The sequence below is a fragment of the Salmo trutta genome, chromosome 6, assembly GCF_901001165.1.
Source record: "Salmo trutta chromosome 6, fSalTru1.1, whole genome shotgun sequence".
NCBI lineage: Eukaryota > Metazoa > Chordata > Actinopteri > Salmoniformes > Salmonidae > Salmo > Salmo trutta.
The window spans coordinates 41,185,100-41,211,399 of NC_042962.1; the positions used below are offsets into that span (position 1 = coordinate 41,185,100).

Below are 26,300 nucleotides of genomic sequence, written 5' to 3' on the forward strand. Positions count from 1 at the left end.
ACATAGTGCATTACTTTAGACCAGAACCCAATGAGCCCTGGTCAAAAGTAGTTTATTACATAGGGAATAGGGGGGCACATAGGAAGCAGACAATGGCATAAAGGCCAAGCGTGTAGCGAGCTTCCGGCCTGCCTGCCTTGCACTCACTGGATCTCCCCTTGGTCTGCTGCAGTGCCTGCTTACCACATCCCAGAGTGGATGGATGGTGCAATTAACAAGTGTGAGGGATACTGTAGAGGGATACATTCTGCAGAAGAAATTCAAGGAAAAAAAGCATTTCTCAGAGAGCATCTTGTTTTATCAAAAGAGAGAGAGAAAGAGAATGATTTGGAGCCTGTGTGGGAGAACTAGGTGAAGCCTCTGTCCTACAGATTTATTTTTTTCTGCTCTGTCTCCCATTATTGGCTTGCTAGTAATACTGGGTCACTAACACCCTATGCTGAATCTTTGTATTAGATCATGAAGGGGAAGAAATCAATACAAAATGGCTACGCTTTAGTTCCCAATAACAGACTAAAGCAGCCAATGCTTCAAACGGCCTATACCAGTTTTGCAGAGGTCAGAGCGAGGGCTGTGCTATATCAGTGGTCTGACTTATTCTCACAGCGTAATTTGTGTTTAGGAAGTCCATTCCAGGACTGTGGTTTCCAGCCCACAGAGACTGTCACTGGTCCCGCACTGCGCTGTGGAGACGAGCACACACACACACACACACACACACACACACACACACACACACACACACACACACACACACACACACGTCAGAGCAGTGGCCCATTTAAGAGGGAAACACTGGGCTCATCAGCTGCAGCAACCATCTGCGCCAACTTAACCTTCGCCTCGTCCCATTAACTGTTTAACTGCCTGTCTGGGGTCACAAGACAGTAGCAGGGAAGAGTGACGTCACAGGGACCAAATTAAGTCTGGCGTATTTGAGTGAGGAGGGGGTGTCGAGAGGCCTCTGTTAAGAGGGGGATGCTGCCTGTGGGAGGGATCATCAAAGCCTTGTCTCCTCCCCACCGGTAGCGCTAGCCCTACTGTTAAAGCTCAGGTCAGCAGCCAGCGCTTCTTTGTTGCTGTGAATGCCCCGGGGGGGAAATCACTAGCCTTACTATGCTTTGCTGCACGGCATACATTCCCCCATTCATGCATGTTTGCTCGGGCGAGGGTGTGGCCCAGTTTAGGGGATTACCCTGAGGAATGCATCTCCTCCCCCCATCCCCTAGAAAAAAAGTTTGCAAGCTTATATACACACACGTGAGAAGTCAAGACGAAGACGAAGTGAATCATTCCTTCCTCCAACGCAAACGTAGCAAATAGGCGAGGTATGATTTTGATCTAAATTCAAGATCTAAATTAAAAAACAAGATTTGAAAAGTGTGCGAAGTTAAATCCATGTTCCACTGCCCAGATCCTGTACTGAATGAGGGAGGGAGCATGAGGGAGCGGCTGCTGCACAGAGCTCAAAGATGTCAGGGGACGTTTTTGGTTGAATCCGAGTCAAGATCTTTGACAATTGGTTTAAATCTCGCACCAGGCTTCCTGCCTGACTGCACATGCTAAGATGTTCTTACAGAGGAGAGGAAACAAGGGCATGTTCACCCTGAGGGGCTATGTCAGCGTCCCAAATGGCACCCTATTCCCAATATAGTGCACTATGTAGCCAATAGGGTGCCATTTGAGACTCAGCCGATGTTTATCTGACATTAGGAAAACACAAACATAAAACAACAATTACTACTAGTGTAGCTTACCGCTTCTGTTTAAAAACTCTGAAATCTGATAGGCTGAGGTAGCGTTGGAAAACAGGTTGGATGTAAACACTCAAGTCAGACATGGTGGTGGTCACCGAGAAGTAGCGCTGATGGTAAAGATAACAGGCATGGAGGCGAGGGAGGAATAATCCAACACCTCACAACAGCATTCTGCTGGCACTGTAAGAATCAAGCACAGTTTTGACTTTTAAAATCACAATTAATAAGAATATATGGACGGGGGGGCCTGATCCTAGATCAGCACCCCTACTCTGAGATACTTATTAGATTTGTCCCCTTGTCATTTTAATTCTAAGGAATCCCTTCTTGGTATTCATACCCCTTGACTTATTCCACATTTCGTTGTGTTATAGCCTGACTTCAAAATGGATTAAACCAAAAAAAAATATCATCTCACCCATCTACACACAATACCCCATAACGACAAAGTGAAAACATGTTTAGAAATTTTAACTAGAGGTCGACCGATTAATCGGAATGGCCGATTAATTGGGGCCGATTTCACGTTGTCATAACATTCGGAAATCGGTATTTTTGGACACCGATATGGCCGTTATTTAAAAAAATACAGAATTTTAACAAGGCAAGTCAGTTAAGAACACATTCTTATTTTCAAATGACAGCCTAGGAACGGTGGGTTTAACTGCCTTGTTCAGGGGCAGAACGACAGATTTTTACCTTGTCAGCTCGGGGATTGGTTTTTGCAACCTTCCGGTTACTAGTCCAATGCTCTAACTACCAGCCTTACATTGCACTCCACGAGGAGCCTGCGTGGCAGGCTGACTACCTGTTTACGCGAGGGCAGCAAGAAGCCAAGGTAAGTTGCTAGCCAGCATTAAACTTATCTTATAAAAAACAATCAATCAATCTTAACATAATCACTAGTTAACTACATATGGTTGATGATATTAGTAGTTTATCTAGCGTGTCCTGCGTTGCAAATAATCGATGCGGTGATTGTTATTTTTTCATCAAATCACAGCCTACTTCGCCAAACGGGTGATGATTTAGCACTGTCGTTGCACCAAACTTAACCATAAACATCAATGCCTTTCTTTAAAATCAATATACAAGTATATATTTTAACCTGCATATTTAGTTAATATTGCCTGCTAACATGAATTTGTTATAATTAGGGAAATTGTGTCACTTCTCTTGCGTTCCGTGCAAGCAGGGTATACAGTGGGGGAAAAAAGTATTTGATCCCCTGCTGATTTTGTACGTTTGCCCACTGACAAAGAAAGGATCAGTCTATAATTTGAATGGTAGGTTTATTTGAATGGTAGGTTTATTTGAACAGTGAGAGACAGAATAACAACAAAAATATCCAGAAAAACGCATGTCAAAAATGTTATAAATTGATTTGCATTTTAATGAGGGAAATACGTATTTGACCCCCTCTCAATCAGAAAGATTTCTGGCTCCCAGGTGTCTTTTATACACTCTTAACCTGTTATGGATAGGGGGCAGTATTTTCACGGCCGGATAAAAAACTTAACCGATTTAATCTGATTATTACTCCTGCCCAGAAACTAGAATATGCATATAATTATTAGCTTTGGATAGAAAACACTCCAAAGTTTCTTAAACTGTTTGAATGGTGTCTGTGAGTATAACAGAACTCATTTGGCAGGCCAAAACTTGAGAAGATTCTGTACAGGAAGTACCCTGTCTGACCATTTCATGGCCTTCTTGATCATCTCTATCCAAAACAAGGGATCTCTGCTGTTACGTGACACTTCCTACGGCTCCCATAGGCTCTCAGAAGGCGGCAAAAAGCTGAATCGTGGCTTTGCAGGCCCTGGCTGAAAAACTTTAGCGCGTTTGGATAGTGGTCGGTCAGAGTACTATGAGACTGAGGCGCGTGCACGAGACGACCCCATGTTTTTATTCTTTCGTCTTTGAACGTAAACAACGACTCCCGGTCGGAATATTACCGCTTTTTTACGAGAAAAATAGCATAAAAATTGATTTTAAACAGCGGTTGACATGCTTCTAAGTACGGTAATGGAATATTTACAATTTTTTTGTCACGAAATGCGTCGGGCGCGTAACCCTTCGTCACCCTTGGATAGTGTCTTGAACGCACGAACAAAACGCCGCTATTTGGATATAACTATGGATTATTTTGAACCAAACCAACATTTGTTATTGAAGTAGAAGTCCTGGGAGTGCATTCTGACGAAGAACAGCAAAGGTAATCAAACTTTTCTAATAGTAAATCGGAGTTTGGTGAGGGTCAAACTTGGTGGGTGTCAAAATAGCTAGCCTGTGATGGCGTGCTATCTACTCAGAATATTGCAAAATGTGCTTTCACCGAAAAGCTATTTTAAAATCGGACATAGCGAGTGCATAAAGGAGTTCTGTATCTATAATTCTTAAAATAATTGTTCTGTTTTTTTGTGAACGTTTATCTTGAGTAATTTAGTTCTGAACGTCAAACGCTAATGTAAAAAGCTGGTTTTTGATATAAATATGAACTTGATTGAACAAAACATGCATGTATTGTATAACATAATGTCCTAGGCGTGTCATCTGATGAAGATCATCAAAGGTTAGTGCTGCATTTAGCTGTGGTTTTGTTTTTTGTGACATTATATGCTAGCTTGAAAAATGGGTGTCGGATTATTTCTGGCTGGGTACTCTGCTGACATAATCTAATGTTTTGCTTTCGTTGTAAAGCCTTTTTGAAATCGGACAGTGTGGTTAGATTAACGAGAGTTTTATCTTTAAAATGGTTTAAAATAGTTGATTGTTTGAGAAAATTGAATTGTGGTATTTTAGTTGGTTTTGTATTTCGCGCCGTGCGATGCCATTGGCTGTTGGCTAGGGGTTCCGCAGGCGGAACGGGGTTCCGCTAGCGGAACGTCTGTCCTCAACAGGTTAATGGTATTTCTGTGTATTATTATGTTATAATTAAGTCTATAACTTGATATTTGATAGAGCAGTCTGACTAATCGATGGTAGGCAGCAGCATGCTCGTAAGCATTCATTCAAACAGCACTTTCGTGCGTTTGCCATCAGCTCTTCGCTGTGCTTCAAGCATTGAGCTGTTTATGACTTCAAGCCCATCAACTCCCGAGATTAGGCTGGTGTTACAACAATACTGAATGAACAATGAACACATATTTTAACTTAATACATCAATAAAAATCTATTTAGTCTCAAATAAATAATGAAACATGTTCAATTTGGTTTAAATAATGCAAAAACAAAGTGTTGGAGAAGTAAAAAAGTGCAATATGTGCCATGTAAAAAAGCTAACGTTTAAGTTCCTTGCTCAGAACATATGAAAGCTGGTGGTTCCTTTTAAAATGAGTCTTCAATATTCCCAGGTAAGAAGTTTTAGGTTGTAGTTATTATAGGACTATTTCTCTCTATACCATTTGTATTTCATACACCTTTGACTATTGGATGTTCTAATAGGTACTATAACATTGCCAGCCTAATCTCGGGAGTTGATAGGCTTTAAGTCATAAACAGCGCAATGCTTGAAGCATTCCGAAGAGCTGCTGGCAAACGCAGTAAAGTGCTGTTTGAATGAATGCTTACGAGCCTGCTGCTGCCTACAACCGCTCAGTCAGACTGCTCTATCAAATCATAGACTTAATTATAATATAGTAACACACAGAAATACGAGCCTTAGGTCTTTAATATGGTCAAATCCGGAAACTATCATTTCGAAAACAAAACGTTTATTCTTTCAGTGAAAAATGGGACCGTTCCGTATTTTATCTAACGGGTGGCATCCATAAGTCTAAATATTGCCGTTACATTGCACAACCTTCAATGTTATGTCATAATTACGTAAAATTCTGACAAATTAGTTCACAACGAGCCAGGCAGCCCAAACTGTTGCAGTATTTATGCTGCAGTAGTTTATGTGTCGGGGGGCTAGGGTCAGTCTGTTACATCTGGAGTATTCTCTTGTCTTATCCGGTGTCCTGTGTGAATGTAAATATGCTCTCTCTAATTCTCTCTTTCTTTCTTTCTTTCTCTCGGAGGACCTGAGCCCTAGGACTACCTGGCATGATGACTCCTTGCTGTCCCCAGTCCACCTGGCCATGCTGCTGCTCCAGTTTCAACTGTTCTGCCTGCGGCTACGGAACCCTGACCTGTTCACCGGACGTGCTTGTTGCACCCTCGACAATTACTATGATTATTATTATTTGACCATGCTGGTCATTTACGAACATTTTAACATCTTGACCATGTTCTGTTATAATATCCACCCGGCACAGCCAGAAGAGGACTGGCCACCCCTCATAGCCTGGTTCCTCTCTAGGTTTCTTCCTAGGTTTTGGCCTTTCTCAGGAGTTTTTCCTAGGGAGTTTTTCCCAGCCACCGTGCTTCTTTCACATGCATTGCTTGCTGTTTGGGGTTTTAGGCTGGGTTTCTGTACAGCACTTTGAGATTTCAGCTGATGTACGAAGGGCTATATAAATACATTTGATTTGATTTGATTTGATTTGCATATACCCTGACTCTGCGTGCAATTAACACAAGAGAAGTGACACAATTTCCCTAGTTTAATATTGCCTGCTAACCTGAAATTCTTTTAACTAAATATGCAGGTTTTAAAAAATATACTTCTGTGTATTGATTTTAAGAAAGGCATTGATGTTTATGGTTAGGTACATTCGTGCAACGATTGTGCTTTTTCGCAAATGCGCTTTTGTTAAATCATCCCCCGTTTGGCGAAGTTGGCTGTCTTTGTTAGAAAGAAAGTTTTCACACAGTTCGCAACGAGCCAGGTGGCCCAAACTGCTGCATATACCCTGACTCTGTTGCACAGAACACAAGAGAAGTAACACAATTTCCCTCGTTAAAAAATGTACGTTAGCAGGCAATATTAACTAAATATGCAGGTTTAAAAATATATACTTGTGTATTATTTTAAGAAAGGCGTTGATGTTTATGGTTAGGTACACATTGGTGCAACGACAGTGCTTTTTCGCGAATGCGCTTATTAAATCACCCGTTTAGCGAAGTAGGCTATGATTCAATGATAAATTAATAGGCACCCCATCGATTATATGCAACGCAGGACAAGCTAGATAAACTAGTAATATCATCAACCATGTGTAGTTAACTAGTGATTATGTTAAGATTGATTGTTTTTTATAAGATAAGTTTAATGCTAGCTAGCACCTTACCTTGGCTCCTTGCTGCACTCGCATAACAGGGAGTCAGCCTGCCACGCAGTCTCCTCGCGGAGTGCAATGTAATCGGCCATGATCGGAGTCCAAAAATGCCGATTATCGATTGTTATGAAAACTTGAAATCGGCCTTAATTAAATCGACCTCTAGTGTGGGGTACAGAGATTAGGTAGTCATTCAAAAATAAAAAATGATGTTAAAGCCATTATTGCACAGAGAGTGACTCCATGCAACTTATGTGACTTGTTAAGCACGTTTACTCCTGAACTTAGTTAGGCTTGCTATAACAAAAGGGTTGAATACTTATTGACTCAAGACATTTCAGCTTTTACATTGTTTATTAATTTGTACAAATATTTAAAAACATAATTCCACTTCGACATTATGGGGTATAGTGAGTAGGCAAAAAATGTCAAATTAATATATTTTAAATTCAGGCTGTTACACAAACAAAGTGTGGGAAAGGTCAAGGGGTGTGAATACTTTCTGAAGGCACTATGCCATAGAAGACTTCCAATCTCACATTGAAACAATTGAGTCTAGTCATAGGCAGTTGATTGAAGCACAACCATTAATTTCCATGAGTGAGAAGCGCCCTAAATGAATGCCTGTGCCAAAAATTGTCACTGCGTACGTGTCTAGGGGTGTAACAGTGCACGTATTTGTACCAAAATAGTTCGGTACGGGGACCTCGGTTCGGTCCGCACTGTGAACCCAAATTAATACATAAAAAAAATATATACAAAATAAAAACACTTGGCCTATAGGCTATTCCTACGCTGTGGTGTACACCTCGACTAAATCTGAGCTGGGAAAAAAAACATTTCAGGCTGTTCCATTAAAACTAGAGCGTACCTTGTAATCAAAATTTTAATCTTGATTGGCGCATTTCAAACTGTCCTTTTTTTAAGCGCAGCTGGGAACTAGTTCTGTATGATGGCGAGTGGTGGGGTCGATAAACCAGGAGGATTCCATCAATGTTTGAATATCCAGTTTGTAATCTACTGGGGAGCCAAAATGTTCCCAAAGGCGATGGACAAAAATAGTGTATTGCCACTGCTCAACGAGAATGGCCTACGCAGCTGCCAACACCTCAAACATGTTGACACATTTACACTGAAATCCCCCCAGTATTCCTACCACCAGAGAAAGACGGAAACGCAACAACAACAAAAAAACACTACAACTTCATCTCTCCACTGCATTCAAGCAGAGGATTCTGACCGGGTCAAATAAGTTATGAGTGATAGGTATGTTTATAGCCGTGGATATGCGCCCATTCTTGGTGGTTGAGAAGAATAGGAAATTTCAGCACCTTGTAAAAGTGCTCAAGCCACCTTATGAACTTCGCCCTCTCGCACCCATTTCAGCCTACCCACCTCTATAAGGAAGCTAAAGCCGAAGTTGTAAATGAATTGGCCAATGCACCCTGTATTGCGCTTACTACAGATGTATGGACCTCCAGGGCTTAACAGCGAAAGCCCATCACATTTCCCCGGAGTGGGAAATGAAAATGACTGTGCTACAGACACGCCCTCTTTATGAGTCACAAGAGCGCATATTGTAGCATAGGCTTATATAATGTCTGAGCCATGTTTACATATTGATTTCACACACATATTGCACTTTATAATACTGTTATTGATGAATAATCGTGCATTTTCATTTAAGAAAATCCAAAGTGTTGGTATTCCTGATGGTGCTCCCATCAGGCATTATATGACTCATGATCATATATGGAAATCAGGAATACCAACACTTTGTATTTTCTTAAATAAACATAAATTAACTACAGTAACGGTTGGCATTACATTTTCCCGCTGTAAAGAAACCAAATCATGACCCCAAAACAAAAACTGCAATATGTACCAAAAGGTGAGTTTGGTAAACTGTTATACCCCTAGACTTGTCAGTAACAGACGGCACTCAACAACAGGCTATTCACTCACAGCCACCGTGACACAATCACATGACTCCGGCATTTATGTTTTCATAGACATATCTTCTGTCCTTCGTTGCTGTCCCCCAACCCCTCCTCCTTCAGGGTCATGGTTCCCTTGTTTAGTATCTTTGAGAGTAGTCTAACTGTTGTCAGGTTAGTTCAAAGCAAACCAGTAGGCTATGCCACAAAGCGTGATAGTGAGCCAACTTAGGCCAATTCTGAAATCAAAACCGGATAACCGTTGTCACAAAGGTGGCTCACCTTTTAGCCAGGTAAATTGCTATGGCAACACATCATTCAGCTCTAACCTGCTCTGGGGTAGGCTCACTCCAATTAATCCTGAATGTGTCTTAGCTCAAACCAAACCTAGTTTTTAAACCCAGATTATTTTAAGGGACAGTTTTGCCTACAGTAATGATTACATAGCTTGACACACAGTGTGTATGCGACACAGAACTTCTGTCCATCGGGAGAGAAAAGTACCTGAAAGGATGCACACAATCCACAAGACAGTACGAAATGCTGAGAGCAACAAGACAAAGTCACGATGGCACAGTGAACATAAGCGATGCCTGTGACAGAACTAACTTCTCTTGCACTTCTTGTTAATGCAAAGCACACAGAGGAGGGAGAATGCAAAGCCTGTTGTTCAATCCGCCTCTGCAGGTCAATCCTGCCAGCATTTATCTGGGCTCTGCTGCCAGTGGCCTGACTGGCCTCTGGCTCACTGCCCCCGCCCCGTGGACCCTCTTGGTCGGGTGACTGCCGTGCCTCTGGGGGCTCGGCGAGGAGGCTGAAAGGCCTGGCTGTTCTGTTCTCGTCTCGCCTTATGCCTCTATGCAGCAGAGTACCTCTACCTCACCTCTCTGAGGTTAAACCTTTGAATGGATCCCTTCAGATCTCCCTGTGTCACGCCTCGCACTACAGACAGGCTAGATAACCTTGGTCACAGATGGGGTGGCGGAGGAGGATCCAGGCAGGCAGATATAATAGGAGAGAGAGCTCGGACTCTGACATTAGCCTGGTGGTGATGTCTCAACTGGCTCCCGAGGCACATGAGGATATGCCTCGGAGGGACAGGTCAGCAGAACAGGGCTCCCCAGATAACCACCAGAATAACACTGAGTTTACAATGAGGGTTAGGAGGACACACCGTTTCAACACAGATCATAGCCTTTCAGTTAGTTCCTTCATATTTGACTCTGTGGCATCTCAGTATCCGTTTACACTTCATATGAACAATAACACCGCAATTAAATGTCAGTGACAAATCAGACGTTTCAATGCAGTTTGCGTCTCGACAGAACGTAGGCTAACACCCGGAGAACGGACATCAGGTCCTTACGTGGCACGATTACAAGTCGATCCCAATTGGAGTCAGCTGTAAACCCATTAAGCTGTTGCAGGGTTTGACGGAGCCGGGCAGCTGCAATAGACTGCCAGTCAATTGGCCGATTGCTCTGCAATAACTCACAGAGATTTACAAATAACAAGGGGGTTGCCAAGAAAACAGCTGATGGCCCCATAAATACAACACCATTTTCAACAGCGAGTTGCCTCTAAATGACGTAGAGCTGCCAAGACTCATGTAGTTAGAGAGTGGTTATTGGGCTTGGTTCTGAACTGAAGCAGGCAGAATTCCACACATGCCAAGGAGGTAGTGATCATTACAGATGTTGACATACACAATTTGCAAATGAAAAGTATAGTATATTGGCCCTAAATCAAGCTGGACAGAGATTTTATATAATGTAGAATGCACATTGACCGTAACCCACACTCTTGTAGGGTCAGCGACAGTGGGAATAGCACCAGAAAAATAACAGACCCCCAGTGAGTTCCCAGTATTGGTATCATGTAAAAAGCGCATCTCACTCTTATGTGTGAAACTCATTCCTCTGCCTTTGACCCAAAGCATGACCTTGAAGACTGTGTTATAAACACCGCATAACCTTCTGGTTGGTGTCCCTTTACAATTGCTGCAATAGCTCACACTTTCATCTAAAAAGCTAAAGGCATTGTGACGTATGACTATTGTTCGGCAAGATACCTGCTCCAGTTTCTCTGGTCATTCATCATTGTCACTGGGTAGGTTTCCAAGGTTTATTGCAGCTACTGCTGCTGCCGTCTTCAAAATAAGGGAGCCTGCACTCCCCCATCCCCACTGCAGTAGTTCGCTGTGTAATGTTATGTAAGGGGACCTGCTTTTAATATGAGGTTCTTGTCAGGTTCTTTCATCTTGACAGTTCTCAGGGTTGTATTTGTACTTTATTTTTTTATTGATTCCCTGTTGTATTATTGGATTTTGAGGCACCATGATTGCAGTATCAGCCTAGGTCTTTTCAATGTTTAAAACAAAATGTTTACACAGTGCAGAAAAAAATATGGATAAATAAATACAAAGCATAAATCCTTGAAACACTTTATCTAGATAGTGCCAAGTAGATGGTTTATAGATGTTCAATAAGGGTCAACAACATTTCAACTAACTATCCACCAGCCCCAACCCTAATCCTAAACTTAACCCTTAACCTAGCCCTTACCCTAACTCTTATTCGAAACCAAACCATAACCCTTTCGTAACCGTCGCAAGCATTTGCTGATCAACAGATAGTCCCATATAGATGATAAACAGACTATCCAAATAAAGTGACCATGCACCATACTCTTGTAGTTTTATGCTATTGCTATTACAACAACTGCTTGCATAAGCTAAATAAAAACCATTCACCTTATCCAACATGTTGTTTTGTGCAACAGCTGACACAGTCTAGAAATAGAACCATCGGACACCTCTACACCGATCAGATGTTAGTCACTAGTATAAAGGATGGACGTGGAATGGTAACAGAGCTAAACGTATAAAGCCCACCCACAACTGGTGGCAGTGATCACAACAGAAGACCTCTGACATTTCGCGCTATAGGTCACGCTTGTCGGACTCTGGCATTGCGTGGAGAACTGACACACACTCTCTAATTTGAGCACCCCCTAGCATTGGAACAGCAAAATGTTGAAATCAGGTGTACTTACATGATACTGAGGTAGGAATGATCTATAGTGCATGTTGTTTACACATTACCTGCTCCAGATTGAGTCCCCTCATATTACAAAGTTGTTACGTAATAGGCCAAGCTAATTTGCTTCGATTGAATATATAAGATACCTTAACTGACTCTGAGCCTTCAACAGGTTATTTTATAATTTTTTATAATTAGGGAGTTGTTTAACAATGATTAGGCCTACAGCAAGACAGATCTATTAAAACCAGGGTAAAAGTGAAGCCATTATGAAACAAAACCTGTTGGTTCTTAAGGGGTCTTCACTCTGTAGTGGCCAATTTAAATATACAGTAAATCTGTCCCAATTTAATGAGCAAAGGATTTGGAGAGCAATACCACAGAAGCTCTTAGAACAGGGGAGTCAAACTCAAATCACTGTAAGGGCCATATAGAAAAAACAACAAATTCGTGGGCCAGACATAGCCTGTTTGTTTTTAGAAAAATATGTTCATTAAAAACGTACATAGGATGCTGTATAGAGCGTTTTATTATTAAACAAAATATAAATAATATGTGTCCAGCCTTTGCTGCTATGCTTGCAGAGGTGCATAATATGCTACAACCCTAATCAAAAAGTATTTTAAAATTGCAAATAACAAAAACGTAGGTAGGTTGTTGTGACATTTAAACTTAAAATATGTTTCTACTTTTTCTCACTGCATGGAGCACAGGTAGTTGAAAGCAGCTGTATGTTGCTATAACAGGCCTACATGATTACCCTTCAAATGGTGTTTTGTTGCATGTTTAGTTTTTTGTTTATTCATTGTCAAGCTTTAAAAAACTGAAGCCAAACTGCAACATTTTAGTAGCCTAGGACTGTGGCATGTATCCATGCACTTTCCCTCCACTGTAAACTTCGGGAGCGTAGCAAACTGTTGACTCATCATACTCACGTGTGTCCTAATATATAATCACATGTGAATCCTTTATCTAACAACTTTTGACCACCAATATGACATTGTCTGGCTCATGGGTGGGTGTGTGTGTGAGTCTCTGGGAGGTGTGTGGCAATGCACCGCCTTTGGCGCACAGAACGGGCCTGACAGAAATGTGTCACGGGCCGGATCCTGCCAGCGGGCCTTGTGTTTGACACATGTGCCTTAGAATAAATACTTCCCCTTTATCTGTGCTCTGCATTCCTTACCTTTAGCGAGTCAAAGCAGGCAATCACCCTTCCGTTCTCCACCTGGCAGCTTTTGGGAGGGTGCGCAAATTTGCATTCCTCGTCAGTCCGCGAACATGTCCCCCTCTGGAACTGTCGGCACACCTCCAGTGTCAGCCATTTTGTGTCTCGCATCGAAGCAATATTTAAAGCCATAGCAATGCCGGGGTGGGGTAAAGCTAGCCACTTGTTTAAGGAGATGCTATACTCTAATGGCTCTTCAGTGTGCTAAAAAAACCCTTGCCCTTGCAGTCTTCGGAGCAGCAGAGTTGGTGGACTTGCAACCTGGATGTGGGCGCAGCTTGGGAGATGGCAGCTATCAGAGAAGCTGTCAATCAAGAGACGTCAATCAGTTAGTCCCAGGTGCAGGCCACTGACGGGTCAACGGGGGCATGCTCAGAGGCAGGGTGGACTGACGGACCGCCCAAATGTGGTGGTAGTGAGAAGGAAGCGGGAGAGGGGTGGGGAAGATAATTGAAACTGGTGCTATTTCGAGGGCGATGGCACTGCTTGGGCGAGAATATAAATTTGTGCAGACGGTGGGTTGGGTATTGACTAAACTTCTCCGAATGAGTCAGTCAGCACTCTGTTTTGGCAGAGCGTCCAGCCAGTTCCCCCAACCGTTGCAGTTAAATCTTTCTGCTTGGGTTTCTGAGGCTGTGCAGCGACGGAGCCTGATAAAGATGAGTTGGTAGGGCAGGGGCTGAGGTTGGCCTATCTTCTGTCACAGAGAGGGAGGGAATGTTGCATGCTTGGTGGAGGAGACGTGCAGGCAGGCAGCTCAAGTAGGGATGTCTGACGAGGCACTTTCTGTCGACGATCTGTGTGAGAGAGAGAGGGGTTATTTTCAGAGGAGTAGTTAAACAACTGCCTGAGGCATTAATGCAACAGTCTGTTTTTTTTATTTTAAGCTAAAATAGTTCATGAAATAAACTGGAAATGTATTGCTGGGGACAGCATTATTTCCCAAAATCAATTAGTGGACAATCAATTACAAAACTCTAGAAAAATATATAAAATGGCAATAAATCCACTGTTCACAAGATAAAGCTGTTCTTTAACAACACAGACCCATAGGCAAAAGTATTCAGAGATTTTTCTGCCATTGTAATACTTGGGCAGGCCTCTAAAAATGTTTTTATTTCATAACCTTTTTGGGATGGAAAAACCCTTTCTGTGGAAACTTAAATGACTAAAACCAGACATAAAGTAGGCTGTTTCTACGATCCCAATAGAAAATTCAAAAAACAATTAATTTTGAAATATTATACATTGTTATTATGCGAAAGCAAAATAACACAGCATTAGCCATGGCAAAATGCATAGAATTGCAGGAAACTAGCTATAAAAAACATTAAATATATTTCAACTCGATGGAGAAATATTTTGAAATGCAGAAAAATTACTTAAAAATTCCAACATTTCTATACACCGTCAAGAAGGGGAAAATGTAAAAAACAAAATGTCACGCAGACAGGCTGACCACGCTCATTACCACGCCCCCTGACATGCCCATCACCTAAGCCCCTTTTTGACCTAGAAAAAAAACAACTGGTATTGATGCAATAACAAGATTATAACAACGAAGCATTTGTGTTTAGTGAGTCCTTCAGATCAGAGGCAGTAGGGATGACCAGGGATGTTCGCTTGATAAGTGAATTCGACCACTTTAAGCTAAGCACGCTAAGCATTGAAAATGTAACAAGTACTTTTGGGTGTCAGGGAAAATGTATGAAATAAAAAGTACATTATTTTCTTTCGGAATGTAGTGAAGTAAAAGTATTCAAAAATATAAATGGTAAAGTACAGATACCTAAAAAAACTACTTAAGTAGTACTTTTTACTTAAGTACTTTACGCCACTGGACTTTACACCCAAAACTGAAGATTGTGCCCTAGAAATGTAGGGCCAAAGCCAAACATTGAGAAATGGTATAACAGTGTTTCGCCTATCATATTAACAAGGAGAATAATTATGACTGTCGAAAACACATTGATATACAGATGTCTGGCGCCCTGTTTTTAGTGGTGTGTGTGTGTGTGTGAGAGAGAGAGTGAGTGTGTCTGCATGCGCCCTTGTTTGTGTGTGGCTAGGTAGGAGGAGGCTGGCTTGAAGTGTTGTGTAAGCCAACAGAGGGCGGTTGCGAGGTTATTCAGCTGCCACTTGGTCTGAGTTCCCGATCATTACTTTGCGTCATTGTGCGCCAACTCGCCCGACGCAGCTCTCAGGCGTGTTGAATACAAAGCAGAGCGGAGAATGGCAACGACCCCTGTGCAATGAGACAGCAAGAGTGCAGTACGCTAAGTCAGTGCGGGACAGGAGGGATAAAGCCCCTGGGGTCCACCCACCCTGTCGAGTAATGCCGTGACGAGAGCCGCCAGCTAATAGAAAACGTGCAGCGCAGCAGTATTCCGGGAAGCCATCCAACAGGCAGAGCGAGAGAGACCGAGACAGATGCATGTGCCAGACACGATTACACCACTGCCTGGGTACCTAGAGCTCCTCAACACCCACCAGACACGACCAGTCAAATTAGACGTCGGATCATTGATGCGGCCAGTGGATTTTCAATTCACAGAGAGAGAATATGAGTCTCACGCCTCTCGCTCTGAATCTGTTCAGGCAATGTCCTCCGGCTACTCGGGTTGGGGAGGGGGAAAAGGACTTGCTAGATCAAATTTAAAAAAGGGACATAGCCTAGCCTTTAGCTTACTTTTTGAATACATTACAAACCGACTACCGTGCTGGGAGCCTGTTTCCCTTAGAACATATGGAAATATTTTCTGGTGATAACTGGGAGAAGGAAGTGGGGGTGGGGCAGGCGAACAAGGGAGGGAGGGTTGTAAAAACCTGCAGCTGCTGTTTAAAATTCTCTTCACCGTTTCATATCCCACAGATCCCTCCATTCAAAGACACTGGGCAAAATAAGTACAACACTAGCATAGTGAGCATACTGCACTCCACAATGAACAAGAGACATTGGTCGGACTCCATACAAACAAATAGACCTATGTACAAATCATAGTCAAAACTTTGAGGGAGTAGCTTTAGTGGTCATGAAAAAATGCAAGTCCAGACAGTAAAAGCCATGGCAGTGGCCTACTGTAAGATAGACTGCTTATCTTGATCACTTGGCTCGATATCATGGGCAGTTATGTCACATTCAGGTCTGCTTGAATATAAAGTTAGTTTTATTCTATGACTATAACCATGCAACAAGCTGCTGGTGCCAAGTTAAAGTAGGCCTAACCATTATCAGCCATGATGCTCCATTTCTGGACCTGGAAACCAACATATAGGCATACTTTATGGGCTAATTTACAATATTATAGTCACATTCTCATTAAATAATCTTTAGAAATTAACGGTAATTAATGTATGGTGTAATTTGAGTCTCTTTTATTGTAAAATAAAAAACTGTTTCTAAACACTTCTACAGTAATGTGGATGCTAACATGATTATGGCTAATCCTGAATAAATCGTGAATAATGATGAGTGAGAAAGTTAGACACACAAATATCATACTCTCCCAAAATATGCTAACCTCTCCTGTTATTTTAATGGAAAGAGGTTAGCATGTCTTGGGGGTATGATATTTGTGCATCTGTTACTTTCTCATCTAGTTTAGAAACATATTCTACTCTTATTTATAATAAAGGTGACTCCAAAATGACACCACATATACTATTCATTTCAATTGGGCACAAAATAATCTATAACAACCAAAACAAACAGCAAATGCATCCAACCAATTTGTAGATTCACAAGCTTGATATAGTCATTGCGAGGTAGGAACATGGGATCAAATACAAAACTTTTACTACTTTAATACACCAACAAATTTCTCCCAATACTTTTGGTCCCCTTAAAAATGGGGAGACTATGAACAAAAAGTGCTGTAATTTAAAAATGGTTCACTCAATATGGATGAAAATTAGGGCGGACCTCATTTAGACGACAGGCTGTTTGTCATCCGAGAATTTTTAAGTTCAGCAGTTGCAAAAAAAAATTATTTCACATCTTGACTGACGCCTCTGTGGACTAATCCATTTTGGAGGCCGTGGGGATGGCACACCAGTAGTACATTTACTGTTAATTCCCAAAATGTCTAATTTACAATGTTTGTTTGGTTACTAATTTAGGTTAATGCATTCAATGTATTATTTTTAATTACTACCAGTCTTTCACAATTCTCATTGTCGTAGTGGACACGTTATTTGCAGAGCGCACAACCTAGGCTACACTTGTGAGAAACAAGTTTTGGTTTATTTCATTCCATTTATGAGTTGTCAATTTATTCATTTTGTTTGGAGTGCTTCTGTTGAGTAAGGACATCAAATCAAATTTATTTATATAGCCCTTCTTACATCAGCTGATATCTCAAAGTGCTGTACAGAAACCCAGCCTAAAACCCCAAACAGCAAACAATGCAGGTGTAGAAGCACGGTGGCTAGGAAAAACTCCCTAGAAAGGCCAAAACCTAGGAAGAAACCTAGAGAGGAACCAGGCTATGAGGGGTGGCCAGTCCTCTTCTGGCTGTGCCGGGTGGAGATTATAACAGACATGCATCTGATTATGCATAGAAGTATGCCTAGGCTACTTGGCCTGCACGCAAATGAGAGAAATCTGATAGTATTTCTGATTGTCTTAACTCTACACCACTAATAAGCTGTGGAACTTCCAAAATAATTTTCCTTCACCTCAAACAGCAAGTAACCAAAGTCTGTTTTAACATCCATTCAGAATGACAATAATTCCTCAATTTAGCCTATTTGAAAAGTCTCCCTTTCCATTACCACTCAGCGTGCCTACAGCTGTGTCTGTCCCGGGAAACTGAGGGTCCAAAATACTTTATACAAGGTTGTAAGTTTGTTAGCTTGACTTCAGACTGGACCAAGTTGATACAATGTTTCAAGTTCCTCGCAGACAGGCCATGTGATTTTTTTTTTTTTTTTTAATCAGAATATTTTCTACCTGCAGGCTGCAATGTGGTTATTTGTTGGCTTTATAGAAGTTATTTAAATTTGTATAATTTTCATTCATTGCCAGGTCGCAATTGTAAATGAGAACTTGTTCTCAACTTGCCTACCTGGTTAAATAAAGGTGAAATAAAAATAAATAAAAAATTTAGATTTAGATAGAATTTGTATTAATCACGACAATGATTGAGATACAAAGACTATATTAAAAGCAATGAAACCGCTCCAAGAAAATGTGCATACGAAAATCATAACTGGCATGCAGATCGGTAGAAACTGTAAGATAAATAGGCACTCCAAAAGGTTGCCGACCCCTGGTGTAGCCTGTTACCAGCAACTTAGGGAGCGTAATGGCAGAATCTGCAAAGGCCAGCAAAAGCGGGAGGTAGGTTAAGGAACAGTTATTTTTTTCTGACCATTGACTCCCCCAGTCATTTGTGTGTCTAAATTATTTAAATCAGTGTGCTTAAAGCATCAGACAACATATAGTTGATCATATTAAAACACATAGGTCGTGTCTATATAGAAAAAGAACATTTCGAACAGTCGATTAGTCGAAAGAACAGACGACTATTGGTCGACCAAGCGTTTTACTCATCGTGGATAGCCCTAATGAAAATACCTTCAAATTAAAGCTGCCAGTCCGAACTTTAACCTCATAGTTATTGTATCATTTACAGTACCATACATAGACTTCGAGTCATTGTGCTAACGCTAGTTAGCATTGGCTTGCAAAATTACCTTTAAATTCCTTCATACTGGAAGGAGAGACATTTTCTTATTTACGGATAGCCATGGGCACACTCCAACACCATTTACAAAACAAAGCATGTGTGTGTTTAGTGAGTCAGCTAGATCAGAGGCAGTAGGATGACCAGGGATGTTCTCTTGATGAGTCGGTAAAATGGACCATTTCCTGTTACATTCAAAATGTAACAAGTATTTTTGGGAGTCACTGAAAATGTATGAAGTAAAAAGTACATAATTTTCTTTAGGAATGTAGTGAGTATAAGGAAAAGTTTTCAAAAATATAAATAGTAAAGTGCAGATACCCCAAAAAACAACTTTAGTAGTACTTTAAAGTAGTCTTACTTAAGTACCTTACACCACTGGCCACATGTAATACAGTTGAGTGAATTTGCTGATCTTGGGTCAGTTGAGCATTTTCCCAACTAATGCTTAAAGTTAGGATTGTGTAATGCAGTACTGCATTTCCTCACCAGTTGTTTATATTTTTTTCTACGTTTTTTTATTTGGCTCAGAAAACACTTTGTTCCTAAATCATGGGAAATTCTGAATCACCATCATTATCATCGCTTAGAAGCCAAGTATTTCTCAATTTCCCGGCATCAGCAATTCCCACAAATCGATGTGTTATTTGAATAACTGTCTTGGTTACAGTGTGAGTGGGGGCAAAGTTTTTTTATTGTAATGGTATTTTGCTAAAAGATTAAAACAAAATGGCAACACAGTGTCTTCTTTCAATGTATTATGACCCCATATCAGGGTGAGATAGATAAAGCAAAAAGGCATTTATCATATCAGGTACCAGTGTAATATCTTTATTGGCCTACTCTAACGCTCTTCTTTCCTGGTTCAGAAAATACAAAGAACACAGCTAAGATACCTGGTAGCCTACATATCATGGAGAATGCCCTGGAAATCAGGTTACTTGAGCGAGAGAGAGCTCATTCAGCCATATGATATAGCACAGCTTAGCCCTAGCATATTACTGAGCCCCGTGTTCGTACTATAGCCTGGCCTAAGATAGCATATATACTGAGCATGGGCTACATAAGGGGCGGCAGGTAGCCTAGTGGTTAGAGCGTTGGACTAGTAACCAAAAGGTTGCAAGATCGAGCTGACAAGGTAAAAATCTGTCGTTCTGCCCCTGAACAAGGCAGTTAACCCACTGCTCCTAGGCCGTCATTGTAAATAAGAATTTGTTCTTGCCTAGTTAAATAAAAGGTCAAATAAAATATACAGTGCCTTCAGAAAATTCACACCCCTAGACTTTTTCAGCCCGAATTTAAAATTGATTAAGATTTTCCACTGGCCTACACACACACACACACAACACCCCATAATGTCAAAGTGGAATTATGTTTTTCAAAATGTTTACAAATTAATTCAAATAAAAGGTTGAAATGTCTTGTGTCAATAAGTATACAACCCCTTTGTTATGGAAAGCCTAAATAACTTCAGGAGGAAAAAAGTGCTGAACTTTGTGCAATAGTGTTTGAACATAATTGTTTGAATGACTACCTCATCTCTGTACCCCACACATACAATTATCTGTAAGGTCACTCAGTTGAGCAAGTGCATTTCAAACACAGATTCAACCACAAAGACCAAGGATGTTTTTGAATGCCTTGCAAATGTAACCTTTATTTAACTAGGCAAGTCAGTTAAGAACAAATTCTTATTTACAATGGACGGCCTACTCCGGCCAAACCCGGACGATGCTGGGCCAATTGTGCACCGCCCTATGGGACTCCCAATCACGGCCAGATGTGATACAGCCTGCAAAGAAGGGCACTTATTGGTAGATGGGTTAAAACATTCTTTTTTTTCTTTTTTTAAAGCAGACACTGAATAGCCCTTTGACCATGGTGAAGTTATTAATTACAATTTCGATGATGTACCAATAAACCTAGTCACTACAAAGATAGAGGCGTCCTTCCTTAACTCAGTTGCCAGAGAGGCCAATGGTGACTTTAAAACAGTTAGAGTTTAATGGCTGTGATAGGAGAAAAATGAGGAAGGAGCAACAACATTTTAGCTACTCCACAATACTAACCTAATTGACAGGGTGACAAGGAAGCCTGTACAGAATAGCAAGACACTAAAGTAATGCTGTAATTAGATATTTATGCATTTCATTTTCAATAAATTTGCGAACATTTCTAAAAACTTGTTTTTATACTGTCATTATGGGGTAAAAGACAAAAGAAAATTGTCACGTCTTTCGTAGGTATTGGACCAAGGCGCAGCGGGGTGAGTGCTCATAATTCACTTTATTTGAACACTAAAACAACAAAACGTACGAACGAACAGGATGCAGGCTAAACACAAAGCTATGCAACTACAACTACCCACAATACCCAAAACAAACATACTCCTAATTATAGGACCTTCAATCAGAGGCAACAATAACCAGCTGCCTCCAATTGAAGGCCCCAATCCCAATTACTAAACATAGAAATAAACACCCTAGAAACAGACATAGAACTATACAACATAGAACTAAACCAAAAACCCCGGAAACATAAATCAAACACCCCTCTACATAAACACACACTCAAAACCATATAAAACAAATACCCCCTGCCACGTCCTGACCAAACTAATTACAAATAACCCCTTTACTGGTCAGGACATGACACAAATGTTATACATTTTGAATTCAGACTGTAACACAATAAAATGTGGAATAAGTCAAGGGGTACGAATACTTTGAGGCTAGCCTAGCAGACACACCTCCAGGAAAGAGTGCTGATGAGGACGAGTGTAGGAACAGATGGTTCACAGATGGGTAGGGCCATGCGACACCCTTGTGGTGACCTGCACAGATCAGTCCTGTACGCCCCCGCCCAGCTCTCTCTTGGTGCTTTCAGGACAGAGTGATGTGCGCAGTGCTCAACAGTCAAGCTTTTTTGACTTTCATCTACAAAATAAAAAATGATCCCACTAGGTACACTGAAATGTGCAACCTTTAAAAACTGTAGTCTATCGCTCTGTCCCTTGAAAAGAGGCAGGCAAAACCATGCCATCCAGTAAAAGTTAAATGTTTTACAAAAGAGCAGCTAGCCTACCCAGCCAGGAAAGGAGATTTAAGAGCAGACCAGAGATTTGTGGGGACTGGGGAAAGCTACATGTTACGACTAGACCTTCATGGATTACAGTTACGAAAGCCAGCTGGCCAGGAATTATCTTGGCCATCTCCTCATTTGAATGAGAGCAGGCCAATGCAGGATTCTCTCAAGTAAAAGTAATTAGCTTGACGTCTGAATACCACCCACGTATCCTATTAGCTGTGTATGTGGTGTTAGTCTCTCCTGGATGTTGTCAACCTGAGAGAAAGGCATAGTCTACACTTTGCATCGTTTCCATTTTACAGACGATCTTATTAAAGCACCAGCTAGCTGTTAAACAGCAGGCCTATAACAACCAAGCAAATGAATACCTGCTCTTTTGAATTTATTACAACACAGAGATGGCAATCCATCATATATTTGCATATGGCCAAGAGGAACATGAGTAGGCTACATTTTCCATGAGAGCAAAGAGTGCGAGTGTGCTTCAGTGTAATGAAAGCGAAAATGTCCATCTCCAGTTGGTTGTGAAAAAACAAGAGTAATTGTGTTCTTGTTTTTTTATGATCAGGCTAGTTAAAACTGATTTCTGTCGTGTTTACCATCCTAATAATAACGGTTCTAAAAAGCATAATTTGATGAAGGCATTTTGTTCTGAATTTCCATAAGGTCAACTGCCGTATCGTGCAATCCGTTTGCTGAAAATTCTACATAAAAATATAGGTCTAGGATACTTATTGAGCTGCAGATTTCTCTTAAAAAGATCTTGTTAAGTTCACATCACATGGGAACGTATTTAAATAAGCTTAACTTGTATATCACAATTTCCTGGAAGTCTACACAAATGTCTTAGCAATGCATATTTTCAAAGCATAACTCATAGGCCTGCTATTCAAATATTAGGCTAGGATAAATGGATGTAAATTAAAAGTATGCCATCCTGCAAATTGATATTGGCATTAGCTTCTGGAGCTTCAAATTATCAAATGTCATTAGCGTAAGGAGAAATGAGAGACACTAGCTAAGCAGAGGTTAGTGGACTAAGCTAAGCAGGGCTACTGGGAAGAGGCAAAGCAGAGAACATTTAACAAAGTCAGCAGAAATGTGGGCCTCATATCCTAATAGCCTTAACTAAAACTCGGTGACCACAATGGTCATCTCATGCCACTGACACAGGGAAACTGACCTATAGGATATTTAACCAATCCCCTGCCCTGATTAGCCCATCTACAGGTCAATATATATCTGATAGCCAATGAGAGGGCTGGATTTGAAGTGTATGTAGCCTGTAACAGACAGAAGACCCATTTACTGTGACTGTCAATGACTTTCCAGAATTGAGTACTAAAAGATGGGGTTGCAACTGTGCATTCACACAAAAGTTACTCAGGAAGAAATGCTGTGACACTATTATATCATCCAACTTCAGATGATCCTCTAATAGCCTGTCTTTTTAAATTGAGCATTTAGCTAAATTAAAACACTTCCCGGTAGTTCTGGAAGAGAAAACCCTTAACACTAAAAACAACTCAACTGTCAAGCTATGACTCATGACCAACTAGCAGGCTAATTGTCAAATTGCTTCCAATGTGGCCTGTTCATTTTAAAGTAGAATTATCCTTTCACTGAAAACCCATGCTAATGTGAGGGCCAAATGTTTCAGCTTTCTTTTCCATCCATCACATCAAACACACAAAATCAGTGCTTGGCCATAAAGAGCTTATTTTGAAGGTAACGTAGATTGTTGTTATTGTTTAAAAGGTCTGAAGGGGGAAAAAACTGCTAAAAGCTCCCAATCCTTTAAAAAGGCATGGCTAATTACCTTTCTGTGTCAGCAGTGACAACTCGCATGTGAATCAATTTAGGGAGGGAGTAGCTCAGGCTTGCAGCCCTGGCCTTCCTAATGAAGAGCCATTGCATGTCTGTGACGTTACTGTTTTTTGTTGTTTATTTTTGTAACAGGAAGGGCTTAACGGTCTTCCATTTCAGAAAACACCCACTTCGTCCTCCACTTCCCCCTACGACTGCCAACTGTTAGACAGACACCTTTCTAGTGTTTTCCAGCTCGTTTACAGGCCGCACCGGTCAACATTTACAGCTCCCTCCCATAATAGCACAGTACAGAGCAGTGGATAAAGACCTTACTGTGGAGTGTGGCTGTGGACCTCCTCTGTGATAAAAGATGTGGGACCTCCTTAAAATAGTAAGAAGCCCAAGCAAGGCTAATTAGGGAGCCAGCCCTCTGCTCTGTTTCATGTTCACCTCCAGTACAAGAGAAAAATATTTTATCTACGCCTATGAACTGCATTGAAAGTGAAACTCTTTTCTGACATAAAAGGAAAGTTTGAAACCGCCTATGGAGCGGGCTACAAATAATTCAGACAAATCTTTCTTTCTCTGGCTAGTCCACGTGCTCTGAACTTCATGGAGAGAGAAGTCTGCATAATTTTTCTGCATCATGAAGGGAAGGGAGAGGCACTGTCTGTCTGAGGTAGTTAGTGTCCCTAGTCATCAACAAGTCCCAACACAAGCACAAGAAATTCAAGCGGCTGTAACCAGCAAAGTGTTTGTTAGACTGTACCAGCGAGCTCCCCTCACCCATTTGTGCTCCCCCTCTCTGTAGCTCCCTCTCCCACAGACTCTCTCTCTTTCCTCCCTACCCACTCAGGATGCACCATACTGCAGCAAACTAGTTTTAAAAAAATAGATCAGAGAGACGTTCTTCCCACCTCGTTTTTTGCTGAGTCCTGTATAGCTCTGTCGTGCCTCTCTCTTTAAGCCACAGCATAGATAGACACACCAGGTGCAGCTGCTATGCCTCGGAGTAGTTCCCCTGCTTCAGCGTCTGGAGCTAATGACCATGTGAACTGTTGTCATTCCCTGGGAGGAGCTGCCGAGCGCTGCAGCAGCCAGAGTCCCATGCCTAGACAGAGATTTTTTCTCTTTCTCTCAGCCACGGAGGGGAGGGGAGCGAAGCAGGCAGGAAGCAGAGCAGTGTCTGCTCAACTATCTGGCTGAAACGCTTACAGCCATCCCCCACAGCCAGCCCCTTCCTGCCCACCCGCCTCCAGCCAGGTCTGCCCACTCCCTGCTCTGGCCAATAGGAAAAGGGATATCAGGTCACAGCTCTTTTCTGGTTGGCTCGCAGGGTACTGACTGGCAGGCAGAACTCAGAACTACCCAATGACACAGACACTGCTGGATCTTAAAGGTATTTCCCCAATTTCATGCCCAGCTAAACTTTTACGCGCCATCCATCCCCCTTTTGGCCATTCCACGAAGGCCACAACATGTAGGCTACTAGGCAACCAACATGAAAACATCACATCCTCCTCTGTATCACTATAGGCAAAACAAAAACACAGTTTACATAATAAATATGAAATTATCTGATGTAGAGCATAAGCTCTCCCCACCTGCACAGCAACATGACATAAGCTTAGCAGCATCCCCTCAGGAAAGAGAACATTGTCTCTCCTCCCCACCCCACCCTGGTGACGACAAAAACAGCAGCCTATTTAGTATCACGTGAGATGTTGTGGATGGAGCGGCGGCAGCACAGAACTGATGAGTCAGAGCCCCGGCTTCATGATTTTTCGAATCCAACACAACAGCTGTATTCGCTCCAATTCTCTATCCAACTCTCCCTCTTTTTTTTTTTATCTCGCTCACCCTCTCCCTGTCTGTGTTGAGCTCCCACTCCTATACATGGACAGCAGATTATGTGGTAGCCTGAGTGCTTCATCAACGAGGCTAGACATGCTCTTTCCAGTCCACTGCCAAATAAACCCGATAACCCTCAAGGCTAGCTCGGACAATAACACCCAGTGCTCTAAATCTGTGATATGGTGTGAATCTATCTTCCTAAACAAAGTGAATTGTGTATCCTACCTCAGCAGTTGACAGACTAAAACATTTATGTTAGCGCCATCCACCAATGTCACCTTTGCATGCGACCCACCCATAGACCGTAATAGGGGACCCAACTTACAGAGTCGTATCCATTAGTGCACATCGTAGCAAAACGTTTTGCAAATGAAAACATAAACATGCGTTTTTATTGGACAAATTCAGGTAGGTCCCTCCTTGTTTCAGCTTGTTTGCTTCTGTTTCGTTTTAGTGAATAACCCCCAGGTGATATAGAATCAGTTGGTGCTCTACTCTCATCCCTATGCTGGGGGGGGGGGGGGGGGGGGGCTGGAAATGCTTTCAACAGACAGCAAACTCACTTTACAGCTATGCTTGACAACACTAGAAAGTGCTTCAGACAGAGGTGGAGGGGAGATGACTGCAGGAAAACAACTGGAAAATATAGCCAAGGAGGCTATTGGGGAGCAAGTGGTCCTAAACAAAGTCCAATATTCTACCTAAATTTCAAGTCTGTAGAAGATCACTGCAATA

The 26,300-nt window shown here is 41.6% G+C and overlaps 1 protein-coding gene across 8 annotated transcripts in view; it reads right to left on the reverse strand.

The window, feature by feature from the left end:
• LOC115195921 (muscleblind-like protein 2a) overlaps positions 1-26,300 on the reverse strand; it is a 77,837-nt gene that overhangs the window by 48,355 nt on the left and 3,182 nt on the right. For 7 of the 8 annotated variants that reach the window (XM_029756272.1, XM_029756273.1, XM_029756270.1 and 4 more), the window contains exon 2: positions 13,087-13,925. In XM_029756272.1, coding sequence (XP_029612132.1) covers positions 13,087-13,260 — 174 coding nt within the window. In that variant the 5' untranslated portion in view covers positions 13,261-13,925. Of the gene's footprint in view, positions 1-13,086; positions 13,926-24,628; positions 24,985-26,300 lie in introns of those variants that run through there. The other variant, XM_029756268.1, reaches the window with a different exon arrangement.